The 23,753-nt window shown below is 33.9% G+C and overlaps 1 protein-coding gene across 3 annotated transcripts in view; it reads right to left on the minus strand.

Annotated features, from left to right (window-relative positions):
* P4ha1 (prolyl 4-hydroxylase subunit alpha 1) overlaps positions 1-23,753 on the minus strand; it is a 72,846-nt gene that overhangs the window by 24,477 nt on the left and 24,616 nt on the right. For 2 of the 3 annotated variants that reach the window (XM_047552043.1, XM_047552041.1), the window contains 4 exons: positions 14,668-14,907; positions 12,034-12,230; positions 9,766-9,942; positions 6,567-6,637 (listed from right to left, as the gene is read on the minus strand). In XM_047552043.1, the coding sequence (XP_047407999.1) occupies positions 6,567-6,637; positions 9,766-9,942; positions 12,034-12,230; positions 14,668-14,907 (685 nt within the window). Of the gene's footprint in view, positions 1-6,566; positions 6,638-7,787; positions 7,859-9,765; positions 9,943-12,033; positions 12,231-14,667; positions 14,908-23,753 lie in introns of all 3 variants that reach the window. The other variant, XM_047552042.1, reaches the window with a different exon arrangement.

The raw sequence follows: 23,753 nt of genomic DNA on the forward strand, positions 1-23,753 counted from the left end.
AGAACAAACTTTTAGCCAAGCAAGGTGGCACATGCCTAGCTACTTGGGAGGCTTAGGCAAGAGGAATGCAAGTTCAAAATCAGTCTGGTCAACTTAGTGAGACACTGTCTCAAATTACAAAATAAAAAGGGCTAGGGATGTAACTCAGTGGTAGAGCACCTAGCTTCAAATCCCATTACTGCAATAAATAAACTTTTGCACCTCAAAAACACCACCAAGAAAGCAAAGAGACAATGGAATAAATTTTTTTCAAATCAAAAGTCTGAAAAGGGACTTATAGCTAACATATGAAGAACAATTATAATCAATAATAAAGGACAAATCATTTAAAAATGGGCAAAGAATCTAATAAAAATTTCTTCAAAGAAGATATACAAATGGCCAATAATCACATGAAAAGATGCTTAACAACACCAATCATCAAGGAAATATAAAACAAAACCACAAAGAGACCAAACATGGTAGTGCCCACCTACAGTCCAAGCTACTTGGGAGGACTGCCTGAACCCAGAATTCAAGACCAGCTTGGATAACAGAGTAAAACCCTGTCTCAAAAATTCAAAAGTGTGTGCCTACAGTCCCAGGTACTGGGAGGCTGAGGTGGGAAGGTTGCCAGGAGTTCAAGGCCAGCCTATGTAACACAGCATGACCCTATTTCAAAACAACAAAAACAAAAACGCACACTCCACCATTAGATAACACTTAACCTCTAGTAGGATGGCTATGATCAAAAGGATAATAATAAGCCAGGTGCAGTGATACATACCTGTAATTCCAGGGACTTGGGAGGCTGAGGGAGGGAGACTACAAGTTCAAAGCCAGCCTCAGCAACTTAGAGAGGCCCTAAGCAACTTAGCAAGACCCCCTTCTCAAAATTAAAAATAAGAAGGGCTGGAGATATGTAGCTCAGTGGTTAAGCACCCCTGGGTTAAATCCCCCATAGCAAAAAAAAAAAAAAAAAAAAAAAAAATGCTGTAAAAGCTAGAAGCCTAATAAATTGCTGATGGGACTATAAAATGGTATAGCCATTTTGGAAAACAGCTTGATGGTGTTAAACATACAGTTACCATATGTATCAGCAATTTCACTTCTAGGTATAAACTGAAGAAATTTAAAATATTTATTCCTACAAAACCTTGTGCTGAGTATTTATAGCCACATTACTGTAATAAAATTTTATGTATATATTTGAACATTTGTGAGAATCTCTGTAGGATAAATTCCCAGATTTAAAACTGCTACATGACTTTCATATTTTGAAAAACTATATTAAATTGTCCTTTAAAAAATTGTATTGATTTATACCTGCCCATTTCATAAAATGCTTGTTAATATCAGCCTTTTTATTCTTTGTCAATCATAAAGCAAAAATAATTTTAATAGCTTCAATTTGCTTAAAAATTTTTAAATTTGCACTTCTGGTTATAAAAGATCTCAATGGAAGGTTTGGAATTTAGCAGTTAAAGCCAATAACGATTACAGGTTTAAAAAAATTTTTTTAATTGTGGTTCTACTGTAGTCACTGCAGAGGAAAATGAATTCTAAAATGACACATGGGAATCAATCCTGCAAATACGTCTTTATGGACATTACTATAGGCCTATCAGGTAATCTAAAAATTTAGCTCTGAATTTATATTATTATAACATTGCTAAAAATTCAGTAGAGATAATTATACTATAATTTGTTAATTGTCCATTCTTCTAGATGTGGAAGTCTTATTCCTGCATTTAATTGTCAGAAATCATGGTTTCGTCTAGTACCCAGTGCTTTACCTAAATTAATATGTAAAGTTATTGTGGGGGGAATGTAGTTCAGTAGTACAGCACTTGCCAAGTGTGTACAAAGTCCTGGGTTTCATTCCCAGCACTGCAAAAAAATAAAAAAAAAAAAAAGAAAAAAAGAAAAAAAAAAGAATTTAGAAATAAGTTAATATGGACATTATTATCCTACATATATGTATGAGTATACTACCAGTGTGACTGCACCATGTAAGCCAGAGGAATGAGAAGTTGTGATCCATTTGTGTATAATGTGTCAAAATGCATTCTACTGTTCTGCAAAACTAATTAGAACAAATTAAAAAATAAAAAAAATTAAAGCCCTAAAAAAAAAAAGAAATAAGAAAGTAAAGTTACAGAATTTACTTTAATAGGAAAAATCATTTGAAGCTGGACTTGGTGGTGCATATCTCTAATCCCAGCTACTTAGAAGGCTGAGGCATGAAGATCACAAGTTCAAGGTCAGCCTCAGAAATTTAGCAAGACCCTTAGCAACCTAATGAGTACTTGATAAAATAAAAAGGGCTGGGATTGTAGTTCAGTAGTAAAGTGCCCCTGAGTGGTTCAACCCCCAGTATCAGGAAAAAAACAAAACCCACAACCATTTCAAGATCATTTCTTTTTTTCGTACAACTGTATTAGAAAATGTCAACTAAGTTATAGCATTTTTCCCATAATACAATTTAGTGCCAGAAGGAAAAAAATTCTTGCTTCAAATAATTTCATACACATTCCCAAACTTCCATTAAAAACTAAATTGCCCAAAATATCTTCCTTTTGGTCTTAATGACAGGACTTGAGAGCCAAGTTGTACATTTAATTAGGGCAATATTTCTTTACTTCTTCCTTTTAAATTAGATCCTCTTTATCACTGTTTTAAAATAATTTTAAAACATTTTAGTGATAATGTTTTATTGAGAAAGAAGCAACATTCTCACACCAAAGGAAAATGTCAATAAAATAATTTGAACACCATCACTACCTTCTTCTAACACAACACAGATGTGAAAATTAACTTTTACAATTAGGTAATATAAAAATCTCTATGCAAATTACCTTTTGCCTTTGTAATTTAGGCTCAAAATGCCAGTTACTGAAGGCAAAAATTCCAACAGTTCGCTAAGTGATTGATGGTTAACAAAAGAGAATTATCTACACTGGGAATTTAACTAGTGCTTAGTAGGGTAATTAACAAGACTACAGATCTGTCCATTTCAGTTCTCAGTCTGAGAACCACTGTTCAACCCAATAAGGGGGAAGGAATGTTGTTAAAATTTATGCTAAAATTATGTTAAAATTTTTTTAAATCAGAAATTATTCAAAATGATTTGTAATTGCTTATGTATTATAAACATACTTTTATATTTGGATCTCCTTATTAGCATGGTAAACTAAATTCTGAGCATAATATAAATATTATATTTTGTATCAAAAATGTCATACTGTAGGAAAACATTACTTCAGAGTAAAAAAATTAAAACCATTTCCAAGAATAATTCACCAAATCATAGAAGCTTTTTCTACCAGTTTAAATAGATTATTATTTATTTATATACATCATTATATTACTTCAACTGAACTTTATAAGTTCGCCTCTTTTCAGAACAGGTAACTGAACATTTACCTTTCAAAACTTCAATTTCTCAGCCAGGATGGTGACACATATCTATAATCCCGTGACTCGGGAGGCTGAGACAGGCAGACCACAAAGTTAGAGGTCAGCTTCAGCAATTTAGCAAGACCTTAGGCAATAAATCAATCAATAAAAAGGGCAGAAGATGCAGCTCAATAAAGTGACCCTGGATTCAATTCCTAGTACCCAAGGGGTGGGGGATTTTCAATTTCACTAATCTAGCCCAAATTATTAGCTTTTCCCTTAATAAGCTGTAGTTAATTTTTAGGGGCTTATAGTTTTTATCATTGGAAAATTCAGATTTGCCAAAAGTTACCAGATGGTTAGTAATATAAAAACCCAGGCTGGCCTAGGATTCCTGGGCTCAAGCAATCCTCCTGCCTCTGTCTCCTGAGTAGTGTGCACCATCATGTCTGGCTTAAATCATTTTATTTTATGTTTTCATTTATAAAGAATTTCCACATATATTTTGCCAAAGAAAATTCCATTTGCTGGAATGCTGAAATAAATTTTACTTCTACAGAAGATGATGCACTCTCTTAGAAATTTCTCAAAATACAGTTATTTGAAATCACTTTCTGGAAATTTTCAGAATAAAGATGTTCCCAGAGCAAAAAGCATTACATGAACTGACATCAGAACACATACATTTTCTTCCACTTTGTATCTGAGATGTCTTTTTCTTACAATTTATAAGAAAATATTTATTTCACTCATAGGAAATGTTCAAAATTAAGATTTATGGTGGCGGGTGGCAAATGACTTTAAAATAATTTTCAAAGTAGACAAAAAGCCCTTTTTACTTGTTAATATAAAACATAGGGCTGGGGGATGTAGATCTGTGGTATAGTGCCTGCCTAGTTTGCACAAGGCCCTGGGGTTCAATCACCAGTACCACTCCCAAAAGATTTATAATATATAAAATTGATATAATATATAGAGATCTTTTATATATAAAATACACATAAAAGATACAGAAAATTTCCAGAAAATGTTTTCTAAAACCCTTAACTTATTAAATGTTGTTTTATATGCTCCCTAGAAACATCTAAATGTGGAGAATTGAGTACTTACTAATTTTATGATAGTAAAAATGTCTAAAATCATGCAACCATGTTTTTATTTTTAAAGAGGTTCATATTTGTGGAAATGAATGATATTTTATAATACAATGGAAAATTAGCTTAACTTAAAATCGGGTTAATTACAATGGTCAGAAGCACTATAAATTATGTCTCAGAACATGTCTTCCAAGTTGATTTCTGCAAATCCTTACCATCTATTGGTGTTCCTGAAAGATAATTGCCTCCTACAATTAAATCAAAATGATATAAAGCAATTTAAATTTTCCTCATGTCTTCTGATAGGGTTCAGGGTACTCTACCCCAAAATATGGCACCTTGGTATTTGAGGAAACAGCAGAAGTCAGAAGGTCTCTTTGACCTCCTCCTACTCTTCTCCCATGAAGCAGGCCACAAAAGAATTCTCTGACCCGCCTCAAAATAGATTTTCATTCCAAAGATACCCTCCTTAAACCTGAAGGAAAAGAACTTTTTTTTTTTGGTACTAGGGACTGAACCCAGGAATGCTCTATCATTGAGCCACATCCCCAGCCTTATTTTGTATTTTATTTAGAGACAGGGTCTCACTGAGTTGCTTAAAGTCATGCAGCTGCTGAGGCTACCTTAGAACTCTCAATCCTCCTGCCTCAGTCTCCCAAGCCTCTGGGATTACAGGCATGTGCCACAGTGCCCAGTGAAAAGAACATCCTTACCCTTAAAGATACAGAGATGCCAAGAAGTAACTGAACAAACAGGCCTTGTTAAATTCACTCTAGTTTATCCCCATTAGATCATATCCCATTTTGTCCAATCATGTTTTTCTAAAGGCTTTTATCTTTATTAAATAAATATGGATGCTCTTCTATTATTAATCTATCTTTTGTTGTAGTGACTCAGCCATGACCTAGTGAGAGGTGGGGGAAAAAAAAAACTTTTCTCCCCTCTTCTTACCCAGCAAGAGGGCAAGTATAGGGCAGAGACAGGCAGGAAACCAGAATATGTATATGGTGATGCTGAAGGTAAATACATGAAGGACATAGGTATATGCCCAAAAAACAGTAAGAAAATGTTTAAGCAATGCATTATCAAACCTTTAGAATGTTTTTGAGTACTTTCTAAAATACTTGTTAAAAATCTATGTACTTATTTTGCATATTTTTTTGTTACAACCAAAATTTTAATAAATAATTTCAAATGATTTTCTTCTATCACAATGAAATATTGGTGTTATTTTGGTTTTGATACTGTGGATTAAACCCAGGGGCGCTTTACCATTGAGCTACATCCCAGTTCTTTTTATTTTGAGACAGGGCTTTGCTAAGTTGCTGAGGCTGACCTTGAATTTACAATCCCCCTGCCTCAGCCTCCCAAGTTGCTGGGATTACAGGTATGTGCCACTGTGCCTGGCTTCTAACTATCTAATCTTAAAAATCATTTTAGTGGGCTGGGGTTGTAGCTCAGTGGTAGATGCTTGCCTAGTATGTGTGAGGCCCTGGGTTCCAGCCTCAGTACCACATAATGATAAATGGATAAAATAAAGGTATTGTGTCCATCTACAACTTTAAAAAAACTTTAAAAATTCATTTTAGTAATCTAATCAGCTCATAACCTAAGTAGATTCTCTTAATGAATTAGATTCTCCTTATATATTGTCAAAAGCAAGGAATCTGAAACTGACTTGCAAAGTCTGCATTATGTAATCATTCAAGGTATTTACTTTCTTAATATGTACAGCTACTGGGTGACCTAGAGATTAACTCCTGTTTATAAAAGAATCCAAATTAGGCTCTGTTCTGTGGAGGGTCTTTGGGAACTTCTCTTACTTTACTATGAGAATACAACTTTACATATAAGTTAAGAGTTTGGGGAGCCTCACCAGGTACTTTGTAATCTAATTAATTACTTTGGCAAATGTCATTAATTAACCATGTCTGTGTATTGGTCCATCACAAAAATTCAAGAACAGATGTCATCAAATACCTACACTTAATAGCTGAGGTCTCAGAAACCATTTCAAGGATTTTTTGAAAATTAAGTTCAAGAAAGAAAATGGTCCAAATATGACTAAAGTTCTCTCCATTACTCCCTTACCTCTTAGACACTCTGTACTGTGCTGTGGTCAATTTTCCAGTCTCAGGGTCATGTACTGTAGCTCGGCTCAGCTACGAAAAAAAAAAAAAAAAGAGAAAGGACAAGGACTTACTCCAGTAGCAGGCAATTTTGGACTTTTGTTCCTTTTGTCTTATTTTGCCAAGCCACAGGTGATTGGAAGGATTCAGATTGGTCTGAATGGTAGGTAATGGTTTCAAATCAGCAACAAACATTTTAAAAGGTGGCAGTAAGAACAGCCACTTCTAAATAAAGAGGGTTGACAGATTCTTTGTTGCAGATTTATTGTCCTTTCACTTTTTTTAAAAAAATCATTTGAAACTGTATGTAAATGATTTTTGGCACTGGATTTCACAGGGCTTTCCCAGATCTAGAAGTTTAATGTTCTTCAAATATTTTGGAAAAAAAATTAGTCTCCGTAAGTACTTTTTTTTAACAAGAATTTAAAATTTTTTATTTATGTAAGGCTGAGGATCAAACCCAGTGTCTCGCCCATACTAGGCAAGTGCTCTACCACTGAACTACAACCCCAGCCCTGTAAGTACATTTTAAAAAACTCTCACCAAAAAAAACTGATTTTCACTCTCTCTGCAAAGTAAAAGGCAACTAAGTTCAGAAGTAATTTTTGGAAGACTGAGCTCAGAAGCATAACTTCGTTCTTTCCATTGCCAACTTTTGAGTCAGCAAGTTTTTCTAAAATAAAAAAACTCCAACAGGAGAAATAGATTACTCTATAATGACAATATTTTATAAGATGTAAGAACAAATGCCAATACAATCACTATGAAAAATATGTGAATCACTGTAGCACTTAGGAATGCCAGAGAAATGCATGAGCAAAGTCTATTCCCAGATTAACTAGGCTGCTTCTTTTTCTTTATTTCCTACATTAGCAAAAAGGGGGGAAAAGAAAAGTATCAGGCCATTTTCTGGATATTTGATACGTGATCTTAAGAAAGATACAAAACATATTAATTCCCTAAACATAACAGACCAATTGGCAATAAAAAATAGAACTTCTACTTAAAGGGAAAAGCCTGTGAAACACAGGGCAGTTTAATCTATGTGTTATCCTGTTTATATATAAGGTGGCAAATTGAGCTGGAGACTGAAAATGACCTATTTCCCTTAAATGAATAAAAATTCCTGTAGGATGTACAAAACTCATTAGAGGGCAAAATATGCAGCATACACATCTCTTACCTTTTGCTAATTCTGTAATGTACCGTCTCCAAGTCTCCTGTTATTGGGTTTGAAATGGTGGCTCGCCTCAGCTGTGAAGCCAACCATCAAAACAGTAGCATTACAAGACAAAACATGAATCACATTTATCCAACCAGTCAGAATTCTGGTGTTTTGTTTTGTTTTGAAAGGAAAGTAAATACAGGAAATAACTCCATACACTTCCAGTCACCTTGTGCTGAGCTGAGAAAGTCAATTGGTTTCTTAGGATTTTGTATTTTTTTTAAATTATTATTTTATGTGCTTTTATGTTGTATGAATAGAGGAACACAAACAGAAGAGAATGGAATATAAATTTCTTTCAATGCTTAGAGGGTGTGACAGTGAGGAAAAAAGAAATGTCTAAAATTTGAAGCATAATTTACAGCTATAAGAAGGGCTGTTTACAATTATTGATCTATTCCAATTTCTCTGGTTCTAATTTTTAGTGACAGAACTATTTACAAAGACATACTGTTTAGAATTCATTTTAAGGTCAATCTTTCCTCCTTTAAGATAGCCACTCAACATATACAGTGAAATAATTTTGGACTAAGGAGAAAGATGAAAGAACTCATAAATGAAAGAGATGACAGCCAAGATAATTATTTCAAACTTTTTTAAAATGGAAGAATGATTCTGAGGCTAACAAGAGTATGAAATTTTATTGTCATTCAATTTACTGATCAAAAAAAAATTCAAATTAAGGAATCTCCAAAGACTGAGGCCTTCAAATCCAGAGATGAATTCTTAATATTCTATTAAGACGGTTAGTAAACTGAGTTTATTGACCACAAATAAAGGATTAAAATAGGAAGAAAATAACAGAATATGATATAAATAGCATTCTGATAGGTAGTAGATTTGTAAGAATTTCAGTGGACAGCATCCATATGCATTAAACCAGTCTTTTCAATTACAATGTAATCTTTCTTTGGTTAAAATTTGGAAAAGTAGTAAAACTTTAAAATTCGAAGTTTATTTTGCAGTACCCATACCACATAATTCAAACTTTTATGATATAACAAGGGTGAGTAAACCCACAGGTCAAATTCAGTTTTTGCCTATTTTTAGAAATAAAGTTTTCTTGTAATATTAGCTACATGCATGTATATTAAAGCCACACTTTATATATTTTCTTTTGCTGCTTTTGCACTGCAGTCACAGAGTTGAGCTGTCTGCAAAGCCTAAAAAGTATTTACTATCTTGACCATTACTGAAAAAAAATTCAACAATCCCTGTGTAACAAGTGAGCAAAAACCTGACCACCATTTAACAAAATCTCTCTGAAGGTGATAGCAGTTTGTAGTTTACTATCAATAAGATGAACTGTTTTAAGAGCAAGCTGATAGGAAAAAAAGCAAGAGCATAAAGGTTATCCTTTCCCATATAATTATCACACAAAAGAAGAACTTCTATTCTGAACAGTTTATAGGACTGGGTTTTAACCGACATGAGACTATTTTTCTTATTAAGATGTAGATTGATATAGGTTAAAGTCAGAAAACTATGACGCTGCCCTTTAAAAGTTAGCATGATTCTTGTATCCAATTATATTTTCTAGTATGAATGTGCCTAAAAGGGAATAAAATACTTCAAAAGTTTTTTTTAGATAAAAACAGAAGGTATAAAAAAGTTGAGTTTTGGTCTCTGCAGTTATTAGGACTACAAAATATATGAAAAAGTTCTTTAGTAAGAGCAAAATAGATTTGTCAAGTGTGAATAAAAATCTCACCTATAATTTTCATAACTTGGTATTTAAAGCCGAGTTGCAGAATTACTTGTGTTGATAACAAAGAGAAAAACTGGTATATATAGAGCATAATTAGCAACTCCATTATGTTGAAGTGATAATATCTAAAACTGTGGAGTTATTGCCTTATCAATTATCCTTTCTATTATCTTACAAAGGAAAAATTGATAGGTATAGTAAATTGAGGAGAAAAAAAAAAGAATTTACCCTGGGTTTTGCTAGATCTTTGACAATTTCAATTTCTGCATCAGAAATAATATCATGGAAACGAATAATACGAGGTTTGTCCCACTCATCCTCCTGTTTGGCTGGAGCCAGAATAAATTTAGGATTCCGGTTTCCATCATGGTAGCGGCAAAACAGCTTTTTTTGTCTCCGAGGAGTCTAAACACAAAGTTAAGAAAATGATAAGTATATTAGAGTAGTAACAGTTATTATAGCTAATCCTACATATATACATAAGAGTAGCTCTGGAAGAATACACAAAGTACTTTGTACTTTTTTTTTTCATCAAAAAGGGCTTTTAGGATCTAAAACAATTTATTAATGATCATTTTCTTGAGTAGAAATGAGTCTAAATAGGAAAAAAGGTAGGGTTTTTCTTTTAACAATTCCTCATCAAAACAAAGTTCAAAGTTGAAATATGAAATAAACAAGGAAATGGTTATGAATGCCAGCACTGCTCCAAACTTTAAAAAGTAACTGGGGCCGCCCACAGTGGAACATGCCTGTAGTCCCAGCAGGTCGCGAGGCTGAGGCAGGAGAATTTCAAGTTCAAAGGCAGCCCAGCAATTGAGCCAGACCCTGTCTCAAAATAAAATATAAAAAGGGCTGGGGATGTGACTCAGTATTTAAGGGCCCCTGGAACCAAAAAAAAAGTAACTGGGAAGTACCTAGAAAGTGACAGTTTCTAAAAGGAAAAAACAAACAAAACCAAACAGATCTTCCTAAATACCTCACAATTAAATGCTTGTGGTGGTAATAATAATAATAATAATATTTTAAACAGTAAAGATGAAACTGGGCCATTCTGTAAAAGAGAAAACAAGTTATCAAAGAAGACAGGTGCTTTTATTAGGGGCCATAAAATATAGCTGTCAATAAAGCAAATTTTCTCATCAAATATCTATACATTATATTAATGAAGCAAATTATTTCACTGCTGATTCTTTTTCTTGATTAAAAAAGTATGCCATATATAAAGCAGGAATATGATGTTTGTTTTAATTAAGTACTGTAACAAATAATGATCCATGTTTTTCTTCAAGGACTTTACCTAGAATCAAATCCAAATCTTGATATCAAAGAGGTCTCTTATATGTAACAATGAAATGAATTAGCCATTGGACAAAATAATGCCCTATGTGGGCAAAGTTGACAAGTATTTGTTACATTAAACTGGGAATTAGTAGGCTCCTGTTTTGTACTTATAATTCTATTTTTCTCTTATACAGAGTTATTAAGGGCAATAAAAAAGTCTGCTTACTGTTAGAAATGTATTGTGAATTTTTTAGGTGTGATCATGGCCTTATAGCTATTCTGAATCCTTATCTTTAAAAGATACACAATGTTAGAGTTTGGATCAGTCTGAGTTTGTTAGCAGTGAAGAAAAATTCAAACGTTTTTCCAAAGTCTACACTTAGAAGTACTTTCTCTAAAAATTCACAATTCTTTTTCAACTGAATACTACTACTTAAAATAAGGTTCCATGACCAATTAATTTAGGTCATGTATATTAAATTTTAATCAAAATAATGCACATTATCATTAAAAGTTTCTGAGAAGTCCTGAAGCTCAACAAAAACCTATGTTCAACTCTGTTTAACTAATGTTCCTTGGAACTTTTTTGATTTGGGTCCCAAATTCTATTGATATCCTAAAAAGTCAGCATAAATATACATATACATATACAATAAACAAAGGAACATTTATAGACATATTTGGATCCTTTAAAGAGTAAATGTTAAAATAAGCCTGTTAAATGTCTGTGTTTTAATAGTGTTTCTTAAATAGACTAAAATATTTCACTAAGGAATCTTTTTAAGATTAAACAAGAGCAAACCCACAAGAGATTATTTATTATATAAACAAATCTGTTATGTTTCAAAATCAGATTATCATTTCAACACAAGATGGCTGAAATCTTTTCTGCATGAAATATAAGAAAATGTATCACTTCCCTTAAACTTATTGGAAGGGTGAAGACCCTAAAAAATAAGCCTCTTTTGATATGTAAAAAGGGTAATATTACCACAAATGCATATAATGGTCTATGATCCACAAGTTTTATGTTAAGACTATTTTACCAACAACTGGAGTACATTTAGTGTGACATCTATAGCAAGGTAATGTGGCATACTATATTTTACACACTCTGAGTTTTATCACATAGACTTAAAAGAACTATAGTTCTCTCTTGAACTATGTACACACACACACATTCTCTCACACACACAATTGGCTTTTCCACTTTACCATTTTGATACCCTCCCCACGGCACAGCATTTCGTACTTCTGTCTCTCTGGCAGGTAATCCACAGCAATTCCTTTTTTCTTCAGTGAGGTTTGCTGATCAGACTGCTCATCTGAAGCAGACTTATTGACATCTTTTTCTTTAGCCATTATATACTCAAAATATTTTAAGTTACCATTAGCTCTCTGATGTTCAGGATCTATTACAAGAGAAATAAAGCATGTCCATGGTTAAACTTATAGTTAGTTGTTCAAGCATCAGAATACAGTAACATACAGAATATAGTAACAAATACAGAGGACCATATAATTTATCTTCCAAACTAAGATGATTTTGAGTTAAAGGAGGAACAAATAAAAATTATAATACTGAAGCAATAGATACAAAATAGTACTGCCCCAAGTAAATGAGGATATACAATCATCCTATATAAAAATAGTTCTGGAGATGGAAACAGGCTTTTATTTCAAGGTAGCAATTATTGCTTCTACTTTGAGAACTTACTAATCAGCTAAAGGAACTATGTTCAACTTGATGTCAAATGAATCTTAAAATCTTAGTCATTTTACTTATTTTAAGAAATGGAAAAGACCTTTCTGAGAATGAAAAGTAATCACTATGGTAAAGACAAAGCATACATGGTTTAAAATCAAGCTTTACCACAAATATATAATAAATGCAGATCACAGTCCACATCAGAGGACTAAGTGGATTTTAGCCCCAACTTTCTAAGTAAGAAAAAAAAAAAAAAGAAACTAAAGATATAATTTTCAAATAAGCCAGAATCCACCAACTACCTCAGAATTGCTAGTGGTAATTTTTAGCTACCTTTTAGTAGAGCGGAAGAAGAGAAACATACCACCCATCATGGGAAGGAAAAAAAAAAAAAGTAATTCAAACCACTACACACAGATAAAAATAAAGGGCAGAATGGTAAGTAGAAACTTCATGAGTTGTTTAGGAAATTAGTCCTAGGTTGTAAAATATTTCTGTCCTTCAGAAACCACTCACAGTATATGTCATGATATACTATAACAGCCTATTTTTCTAAAATGGAAAAGTGAATATGTGCAGGGGAATATATACGATATTGAAAATTTGTGTGTATCTTTGGGTAACTGGCTCATGGATGACTCTTCTATATATTTTTGTTTTAATTTTCTACAATGAGTATAAAGTATGTTGTAAGTCAGGAGGAAATTCATTGGACGACACTGAAAGAAAAGAAAACGGATATTTGAACTAATATCTTATTTGGCTTTTTCTAACATATACAATATTCCTATTCATAAAATAAATTTTTAAAAGTTTTAAAGCTTCATTATAGCCAAGTGCACTGACACATGCCTATAATCCCAGTTCAAGGCCAACCTCAGCAACTTAGTAGGACTTTGTTTTAAAAATAAGAACAAAAAGGGCAGGGGATGTAGCTCAGCATAGAATCCCCTAAATTCAATCTTCAGTAATGCAAAAAAATAAAATTAAAATTAAAAAAACCACACAAACTTCATTATATACTAAAGGTCACCTGAAATTGTTATTATATAGATTCTGGACCCCCATATCCAGATATTATGATTTAGTAGATCGGTATAAATTAAGGAATTTTCAGGGCTGGGGTTGTAGCTCAGTGGTACAGTGCTTGCCTAGCACACATGAGGCATTGTGTTCAATCCTCAACACCACATAAAAATAAAGTATTATGTCCATCTAACCTAAAAAAAAATTTAGGGGAGCTCGGTGGCAAATGCCTGTAATCCCAGCAATTTAGGAGGCTGAGGCAGGAGATCCTGAGTTCAAAGCCAGCCTCCGAGGCGCTAAGCAACTCAGTGAGACCCTGTCTCTAAATAAAATACAAAATAGGGCTGGGACTGTGGCTCAGTGGTTAAGGGCCCCTGAGTTCAATCCCTGGTACCCCTACACCCCCTAAAAAACTTTAAGAAATTTTCATTTTTAAAATGTGTTTAAATAATTCTGATGGACATGGTCCCTGGACCATATCTGCAGAAAGTATGCATCTCTTAGAAAATGCTAATGGTAAATTTCTTATAACATGTCATATGTTTAAAATTTTTTTTTTCAGTACAGGTAATTGAAACCAGGGATGATTTACCACTGAGCTATATCCCTAATCCTTCTGTTTTTTTAAATTTTGAGATAGGTTCTCACTAAGTTGCCTAGGCTGGGCTTAAATCGAAATCCTCCTGCATCAACCTCCTGAGTTGCTGAGATTACAGGCATATGCTAGCACACTGGTCATATTTTCCCAACATCTGAATATGAAATTCAATAAACTGATAACACTCTTCAAAGGAAACTCATTAACATTTAATATGGCAACATGGTAAATAAATATTTTTGGCTGAGTTAGATTTGATTTTGAAATTCCTGGAAATATAGAGCATAGGAACACAGCCACTGTTGTAGTACTATTAAGGGAGAAAAATCAGTTGCCATTTACTTTGAGAATTAAAAGTGAGAGAATAAAGTATATCTGACAGATATGGCTCTTGAGTTCTAACAGCAACAAAAAAAAGTACCAAAGGTATATGCATGAATGGGTAGATACAAACATACATAGATGATATATATCCCCAATAATAATTAAAACCTTAAGTTAGGCATGGATAACATACCTAGTTCAAGAAGCTTCTTTGTGAGCAAAAGAGCCTTATCCAGATCTCCCTGCTGGTACACTGCATAGCTCAAATAATCTAGAACAGAGACTTTATCTATGGTAGAAATCTCGCCTTCATTCAGCTGCCTTAGTGCTTGATCCATCCACAGTTCTGTATGGTAATAATCTGCTTCTGTATAGGCTACTTTGCCCAACTCAAAGCAGTCCTCAGCTGTTAGAAAAGATTTGTGTTTTACTCCTATGAAAGAAAAAATAGAGAACTTTAGGAATCTTCACATTACTTTATATTTTATTTATGACCACTTTCAATTTAACTTTACAATAATCCTGAGGTAGAAAAAGCCAAAATTATCCTAATTTTATAATAAAGGAACAATTTACAAGGCAATACAGGATAGGAATTACACTGCCTGTACACCTAAAGAACCCAAAACTTAGATTATCAGTCATTATACCCAAATGAAACATCATTTAAGTTGAAATATGCTATTCTCTAAACAGAGAAATCACCATATGAGATATATCTATCTTACTCCTAACCAACAATCTGTACCCTATCAAATGCATGCTTTGGTTTTTTTTTTTTTTTTAATGGCATCAATGATAAATAATTTAAAAATCACCCATTTAGATTACAATAGTTCTTAGAATATTTAGAATTATACAATCATCACAATCTGTTTAAATTGTTTGTATGCTGTAACTATATAAGTATATCCCACCAGAAGTTCAAAGTAATGAGTCTACCTGATGCTGGACTGGAAATTCCAAAACTGACCAAAATAAACCTTTTCTAAGTTAATTGCCTTAGGTATTTTGTTATAGTAATATAAAGCTGCCTAATACAATAGCCTAAAAAGGACCAGGCAGATTTGAGGGGGTTGGGGGAGACAACTTCCAGCTGTAAAGTACAAGTTGAATATCCTTAATCTGAAAATCTGAAATGCTTCAAAATCTGAAACATTTTGAGCACTGACACAACAACAGAGAGAAATCCCACACCTGACCTTATGTACTAAAGTACAGGTGCACTAAAAAGTTGTGTGAAATTACCTTCAGGCTATATGTATAAAGAGTCTATTAAACATAAATGAATTTTTTGCTTAGATTTAGGATCTATTTCAAGATATCTTATTACATATATCAAATATTCCAAAATCTGAAAAACTCCAAAATCTCAAAACACTTCTGGTCCCAATTTGAACTTATTTCAGATGTGGGATACTCAATCTGTAAAATCAATGCTAGTAAAAACTCACTGGACAGGTTTAATAGTGGACCACATATAACTACAAAGAGAATGAAGAAACTAGAAGAGCTAAATAAATCAACACGTAATACACTCCCCAGAATACAACAGAGAGAGAAATAAAAAGAAAGTGCTAGATTAAAAACACAAGGAATAAAAAATAAAGTCTAAGTATGTCTACTTGGAGTTCCAGAAAAAAAGAACTGAGGGAATATGTATAGACACTAAAGACAGTAGAAATTTTTCCAGAACTAAAGCACCTAATTTTAGATTCAGGAAGCACAATGAATTCTACACCAAACAAAGTACATGTAACGGTTTCTTAAGGATGTATCTCAAGAAAAAGAAAAATTTCAAAAGTTTGAGGTACAAGAAAGAATCATGAACAAAGAAACTGGCATACATATAAGCCAATCTAAACTAACAAATTGGCAAAAAATATCAAAGTCTGACAATATTTTTGGGAAAGAGGCTCATATACTACTGGTAGAAATGCAAACTGATACAAACCCTATGGAGTATATGGGGACAATATATTTATTTTCTCTTTGTATCAGTGGTACCACTTCAAGAAAAATATCTGTAAAGATCTGTTAGCAAAAACAGAAAATAGCCTATCCACAAGGTTACCAGCAGCATTATTTTTTTTAGCAGCAAAGGACTGCAAATAAACCAGATGTTCATCAATAGAGGCATGGTTAAATAAACTGTGGAACCTCCACAATAGAGTAACATGCAGCTATAAAGAGAAGTGAAGATTCTTTCAGGATATGAAGTAATATGTAGGGAATATCAGTAAATTAAAACACCAAAGTACAGAACAGTATTCATAGTATACTGAATTTTGTGTAAATGTTAACTGTGCTAACTTTTGGGCATATGTCAAGAGGAAATAGGAATATATATATATACACACACACTTGTTTTTTAAAAAGAAAGTATTGAAATAGAAAAACTAACCAAATGGTTGCATACAGGAAGAAGGAAATAGAATGAAGAGTACTAGAATTAAAGTGAAATTTCTATACACATGCTTTATTAGTATAGAAGATTAAAGAATATGAAAGTTTTATACAATTAAAGGAAAAAGTCAATAATCCTTAAAAATGAAGAATAAAACACTGATTGAACCCAACTGTAAAATATGTTGAAGGCAGAACCGCTCAGAGCAATCAGTTATTTTGGGTGTCTTCAAGATAATGTTTTGACTATTCATATCTGGTATGATACATATATACTAAGGATTGAGGGGGGAAAGCTAGGTGTGGTGGTGCATGCCTATAATCCCAGATACTTGGGGTGTTAAGACAGGAGGATCACAAGGTTGAGGTCAGCAACTTGGGGACAGTCTATCTCAAAATAAAATAAAAGGGCTGGGGATATGACACAGTAATTAAGCACCCCCAGTTCATCCCAGCTTATCAAAATAAATAAAGAGTACCAAAATACTGCATTCAGCAGTCAACGATATTAATAGCAAAGACACTGTTATCTTGATATTATTTTAGGCATATTATAGGTAATACAAAGAATTAATTAAGTTAATGTCATTAGAAACAAAAATTTTCACTAGAGGAAGGAGATATAAGCCCTGTAATCTTTCATTTGAATCAGAATTAATATAAATTCAAATATTTCCCATCTCTGTTTATTGACAGGAATAAACGACAAAGAGCAATAAACACCCCTAGTACCCAGCTAGCCTGCTCCTTAAATGCTATTCCCTGTTAAAAGAAATCAAGGGTTATTAGAGAAAAGCCTGATTACAGCTTTGGAATAGAATTTACAAGATAAACCTGGGAAAAATTATACCCAAAAGAAAATTCCCTAGTTATCAAAGAATATGATCACTTCAAAAAGACAAAATGAGATGACGAGCTAATCTGAAGAAACTCCCATTGGCAAAAGCAAGGTAATCTGAGAATCAAGACACAATGAATAAAATAGACTGAAATACCAAAATACTACATCTAAAAATTTATGAGTTCATGATAATTTAGATGAAGATCACTGGTCACTAACAAAAGGTATTAGGACATCAACTTATTATGCTGAAAATTGATAAAGAAGGAATATTCTTGTTAATACAGAATTTCAGCTAATCAAAGTAAAACAAATGATGGAATGAGGAAAACCACCATTTTGTAACCCTCAATGAAATACTGGCTCTAGGCAATGATCATCAAAGCTGCCAAAACCATTAGATAAAACTCAGAAAAACATTATATGGAGGGACCAGGCTCTCAGTACCTGAACCTACTCATCAATTAGCATCACAGAAAGTATAAGGAGACGTTAGTTGTCCATTTATGTAAATCAATAGAAAGTTTATAGCGCCACCTATGGAGTTAGTGAAATAAACTTAAATTGAATCAAACCAAGCCTCAAGCTCTATTCAGTTTATCGAAACAGGAGTTAGAAAAAGAAGTTTAAACACTACCCAAAGAAGAAATCAGCCAATTCCAGAAAGTGGGACATTCCACAGAACATATGTGCAGGTTTTCCAAACTGATCAATGGCACGAAGAATTAAAAAAAAGGAAAAGAGAAATTTAAGAGACATAACCCAAAACTCCTCAACTATAAAAAGACATCTTTGAGATCATCACAGAAATTGAACATTGACTACGTATTAAATTATTAAGGGAATACTACCCATTTTATCATGCAGGATAATAGCTAAGTAGTTATGTTATTTTAAAAATATATTCTTGGGGCTGGGGAGATAGTTCAGTTGGTAGAGTGCTTGCTTTGTAAGCACAAGGCCCTGGGTTCAATCCCCAGCACCCCAAAAAAAAAAAAAATATATATATATATATATATATATTTTTTTTTTCTTTAGTTGTATATGGATACAATGCCTTTACTTTATTTTTATGCAGTGCTGAGGTTCAAACCCAGTGGCTCACGTGCTGGGCAAGCACTCTACCACTGAGCTCCAACTCCAGTTCAGTTATGTTATTAAAAAAAAATTCGATTGGTTAAAACATGCACACTGAATTATTTGTGGATAAAAATAACAGAATGGCTAGGATTTGCTTTTAAAATATTCTGGCAAAAACAACAACAAAAAGGAGGAGTGAAGGGAGGAGATAAAATAACAAATTATGATGAAACTTTGGAGCTCTGTGATGGATACATGAGGCTCATTATGTTACCATCGTTAGTATGTGTGTACACCTGTGTGTGTCAGAGTGAGAGAGCACACGTCCGCATGCAAATGAGAGATGTTTGATATTTTCTATGATAAAAGATTTGTAAATAAAAAAAGAAAGTCAAGGTCCTACAAGACTCTTCTTATACCTTATAAAGAAAGTCCCAAAGTTCCCATTTTGACACACACAAAAACAAAAAAGAAAATGATAAGTATGAAGGAAAAAATAGTAAAAATAGACAATAAAATTAATGATTATCTGACATTTCCCTCTGACTATATAGTTCCGCTAATAAATTAATATTATAGCCAGAAGCAGTGGCACACCCCTGTAATCCCAGAGGCTCAGAAGGCTGAAGCAGGAGGATCACAAGTTCAAAGCCAGCCTCAGCAACAGTGAGGTCTAAGCAACTTGGCGAGACCCTGTCTCCAAATAAAATACAAAATAGGGTTGGGGATGTGGTTCAGTGGTCAAGTGCCCCTGAGTTCAATCTCCGGTACCAAAAAAAAATAATATTATACTAGAATCATGCTAATATTAATGTAATCAATTTTATACTAGAATCATTTTATCTGATAAAACAGATGATTTTATTAACATTATCTGACATCCCCAAAGAAAATTGCTAGAAAAAGGAGCAAAAGGGTGTTTTTCTTTCTTTTCTTCCTCTTTTTTTTTTATGCTGAGGATAGAACCAAGAGCCAAATGCTCTGCCACTAAGCTATACTGACGCCCACAATGATGTTTTCTTTAATAAATTTTGGTTGAATATACTTCAAGGACTATGAAATTGGTCAAAACCAGACTTAGCTATTAACCTAACCAAAAGTGTTAACATGTTTTTTAAAAAGATGCTTACAGGGCTGGGAGATAGCTCAGCTGGTAGAGTGCTTGTCTCGCAAGTGCAAGGCCCTGAGTTTGATCCCCAGTACCAAAAAAAATAAAAATAAAAATAAAAAATAAAAGATGCTTACAGAAAAGGAATTCATGAAAAAATAAATCAAGAAGTTATGGGCACATTTTGCTAATGATCAGACATTCAATTCAATGTCTAGGGGGAAGTATGCCCTGGTCTGAAAATGATCTGTTAAATTCCAGGACAAAGCAGAGTCCTAGCATGGAGATATAAAAAATTCTAGAAAAATCGCATGATCCAAAACAATAAAAAATTCAAACTACACAATTACATTACCTCCATTCTCTTTTTTTTTTTTGCTCCCTGTTAATCACTTATGGATAATAACTGAGTATCAGTGTACCCCTAAAATCAAGATGAAGATCCATGTTCTGATGTTTTCCCCTTAACTAATTCTTTACCTTACCACCCTCCACTCTAGAATACTATCCTTGGCCATCTGTGCTGCTGAAACAAAATACTGGAGACTGGGTAATTTATAAAGAACAGAAATTTATTTTCTCACAGTTCTGGAGGTTGGGAAGTCCAAGATCAAGGTGCCAGCAGGTTTGCTTGTCTGGTGAGGGCTGCTCTCCACTTCAAGATGGCACCTTGTTGCTATATCCTCCAGAGGGGAAGAATGCTGTGTCTCACATGGCAGAAGGCGGAAGGAAAAGAGAGCTGAATACTGCATGAAGCTTCTTTTATAAGGGTCTTAATCCTGTTCATAAGGGAGAAGCCCTCACGGTCTGATTCCTAAAGGCCCCATTTCTTTATATCATTTCATTGGCAATTGTTATGGTTTAGATCTAAAGCATCCCACAAAAGCTGTGTTTAAAGCTTGGTCCCAATGTAGCAGTGTTCAGAGGAGAGGCATTTGAAGGGTGATTGCCTCCTGAGAGCTCTAACCTCATCAGTGGATTAATCCATTAATGGATTCATAGATTAATAGACTATTGGGAAGTGGTAGAAACTTTAGGAGATGGGGCTGAGTTGGAGGAAGTAGGTCACTGTAGGAGTGTCCTTGAAGGATATTTTGTTCTCAGCCCCTTCCTCTCCTTCCTAGCTACTAAGAGGTATAAGCAGCTTTCCTCCACTACACACTTCTGTCATCATGTACTGCCTTGCCACAGGTCTAAAAGCAACCAGGCCAAGCAACCACGGATTGAAACCACAAGCCAAACCATATCTGTCCTTCTTTGAGTTGATTTTCTCAGGTATTTTGTCACAGTGATGGAAAAATCAACTAACAGCCATTAAGTTTCAACACCTGAATTTTGGAGGGGACACATTCAAACCACAGCAGATACAAAGAAACTAACTCAACAGTTTAATGTGACATAATTCCAAAAAATAAGTATATTAAATTCTGGCTTTCCTATGAGAAGTGGTGGTGCTGTTCTAAGATGAATTCACAATGCAGCAATGATGAGTGTCTCAGGGACATGCAAAACACATAAGAGAACAGTAAACCACCATCAATACATGCAGGTAGCACCAGTAGTATTGTTTTACATGACCTGATATTTTTGGTAATGTTACTTGAATAAACATATTTTAAGAGCAAAGGCTTTAGTAAAGTATCTCTGCTTCTTTATTTTTGAACTAGTTACAATTATTAAAGGAAACTAGAAATCATATTCTTTTTAAAATTTTTTTTATTTGTCAAAGGATCTTTCATTTTATTTATTTATATGTGGTGCGAAGTATCGAACCCAAGGCCTCACATATGCTAGTCAAGCACTCTACGACTGAGCCACAACTCCAGATTCTTAAAATAAAATTTAAAAAAATGATGTGGAGCATTTGAAAATAGAAGACATTGCAAAAGAGTAAAGGTGAGGGTAGAAAAAGGCAAGAAAATGAGAAAAAAATGAAATGAGGAAAGTTATACGGTCAGAAACAGACCTTAAAAGGCTCTCATACAAAGGGTAAACAGAACTGGGTCAGTAAAAAGAAAAAGTTGTAATTCCTTTGGTTCATAGGAAGTGGCATGAATGACTGACATTAACCTATAAGACTGAACATTTTGAGACTGTCGCCAAAAAAATAAAATAAAATAAAAAGGGCTGGGAATAGCTCTGTAGTAAAGAAGCCTGGTGGGTCCAATCCCCAGTACAAAAAACAAACAAAAAGGGTCCTCTAATTTACTGTCACAATATAATGACCTCATGTGTTTATGACTTGAACTGTGTTGTTAAGTCACACAAAATTTTTAGTTATCTGAATATGATATGCTTTACTTTCCAGCCTTTGTAGATGTTCCCTCTGCATGGAACATTTTTCTCCTGACCACTTCTGCCTTCCTCTTCCATTTTTCATGGCTAATGCTTTGTCCATTAGATCTCAATTTTTTTTTTCCAGGGACTGAACCCAGGGGCACTTATCCCCAGTCTTTTCATATTTTATTTAGAGCAGGGTCTCACTAAGTTGCTGGGGCTGGCTTTGATCTCATGATTCTCCTATCTCAGCATCCCAAACTGGGATTACAGGCATGCGCCACCACGCCCAGCTAGGTCTCAATTTTTAAAATGTTGTTTTCTCCAGGAAGTCGTCCTTTACCTTTATTATCAAGTCCAGAATTAGGCTTCCACTTATGTGGTACCATGGTATGGTAAATATCCTCCTTCTATGCATTCACCATAGTATATTGTAAGAATATAAACACCCTACAAGGCAAAAGTAGAATTCTGTCTTGTTCATTATATATGGGGATCAAACCCAGGGTCTTGCATATGCCAGGCAAGGACTCTACCACTGAGCTACATCCCTAGTACTTCAGAAGTCAATTTTTAAAAATAAGGTTATATCTAATTGAAGGTATTATAATATATAATATTAGTAGAAACAAATTTGCAAATTTTTACATTTAGGGAACTATTAATTAATGGAATTATATCCCAGTTTAACAAATTTTATTTAATATTATACCATGTTTATTAGCTTTACCACTTGATACTTTTATCCCAAATGGAGAGAGATAAATATGAAAAATCTTTTTTTTAATATTTTCTTTTAGTTGTAGGTGGGCAAATACCTTTATTTTGTTTTTTTATGTGGTGCTAAGGATGAAACCCAGGGCTTCACGCATGTGAGGTGAGCGCTCTACTACTGAGCCACAAATCCAGCTCCCAAAAACATCTTGATAAACAACTCATCCCATTGTTTATTCCTTCCTGAGAAAACCAATTTCAGTTCTGAACACAGAGGAAACATTTTTATTTTTTCAGTTGATAGTGACAGGAGACAGTAATGGTAATAAGCCCTGACTCAAAGAAAAAGTGAGAAAAGTAAGTTATCATGAAACAAGATGTAATTTTAAAAAGGGAAAGCTCTGCCAAAAAGGTTTTGGATGTTCCATATAACGTCTGTGCAAAGTCACTGGGAAGCCGGGACGCGGAGACAAGACGGTTTACTCGAATGGACAAGTGTTGGAGACTCTCTTTGCCAACAAATTTCTTTTGGGGAATAGCTGAGTTTGTGGTTTTGTATTTTAAAACTCTACTTCAGCAAGATGTGAAAAAAAGAAGAGGCTATGAAAACTCATCTGATTCCAGATATGATGATGGAAGAGGGCCACCAGGAAACCCTCCCTGAAGAATGGGTTGAACCAATCATCTTCATATGGCCCCAGTCCTCTTCTCCAATGGGTGGTGGATGAGGAAGGTAAACATTTGCTCTAAGAAGCAGACAACTAAATGTACACATTCATAGCAGAAGGAAACCATCAAGAAGTGGAGGGCTGACCATGCTAGTCAAGTAGATGAGTGTACATCTAAATAAGGA

Source organism: Sciurus carolinensis, chromosome 5 (assembly GCF_902686445.1).
Source record: "Sciurus carolinensis chromosome 5, mSciCar1.2, whole genome shotgun sequence".
NCBI lineage: Eukaryota > Metazoa > Chordata > Mammalia > Rodentia > Sciuridae > Sciurus > Sciurus carolinensis.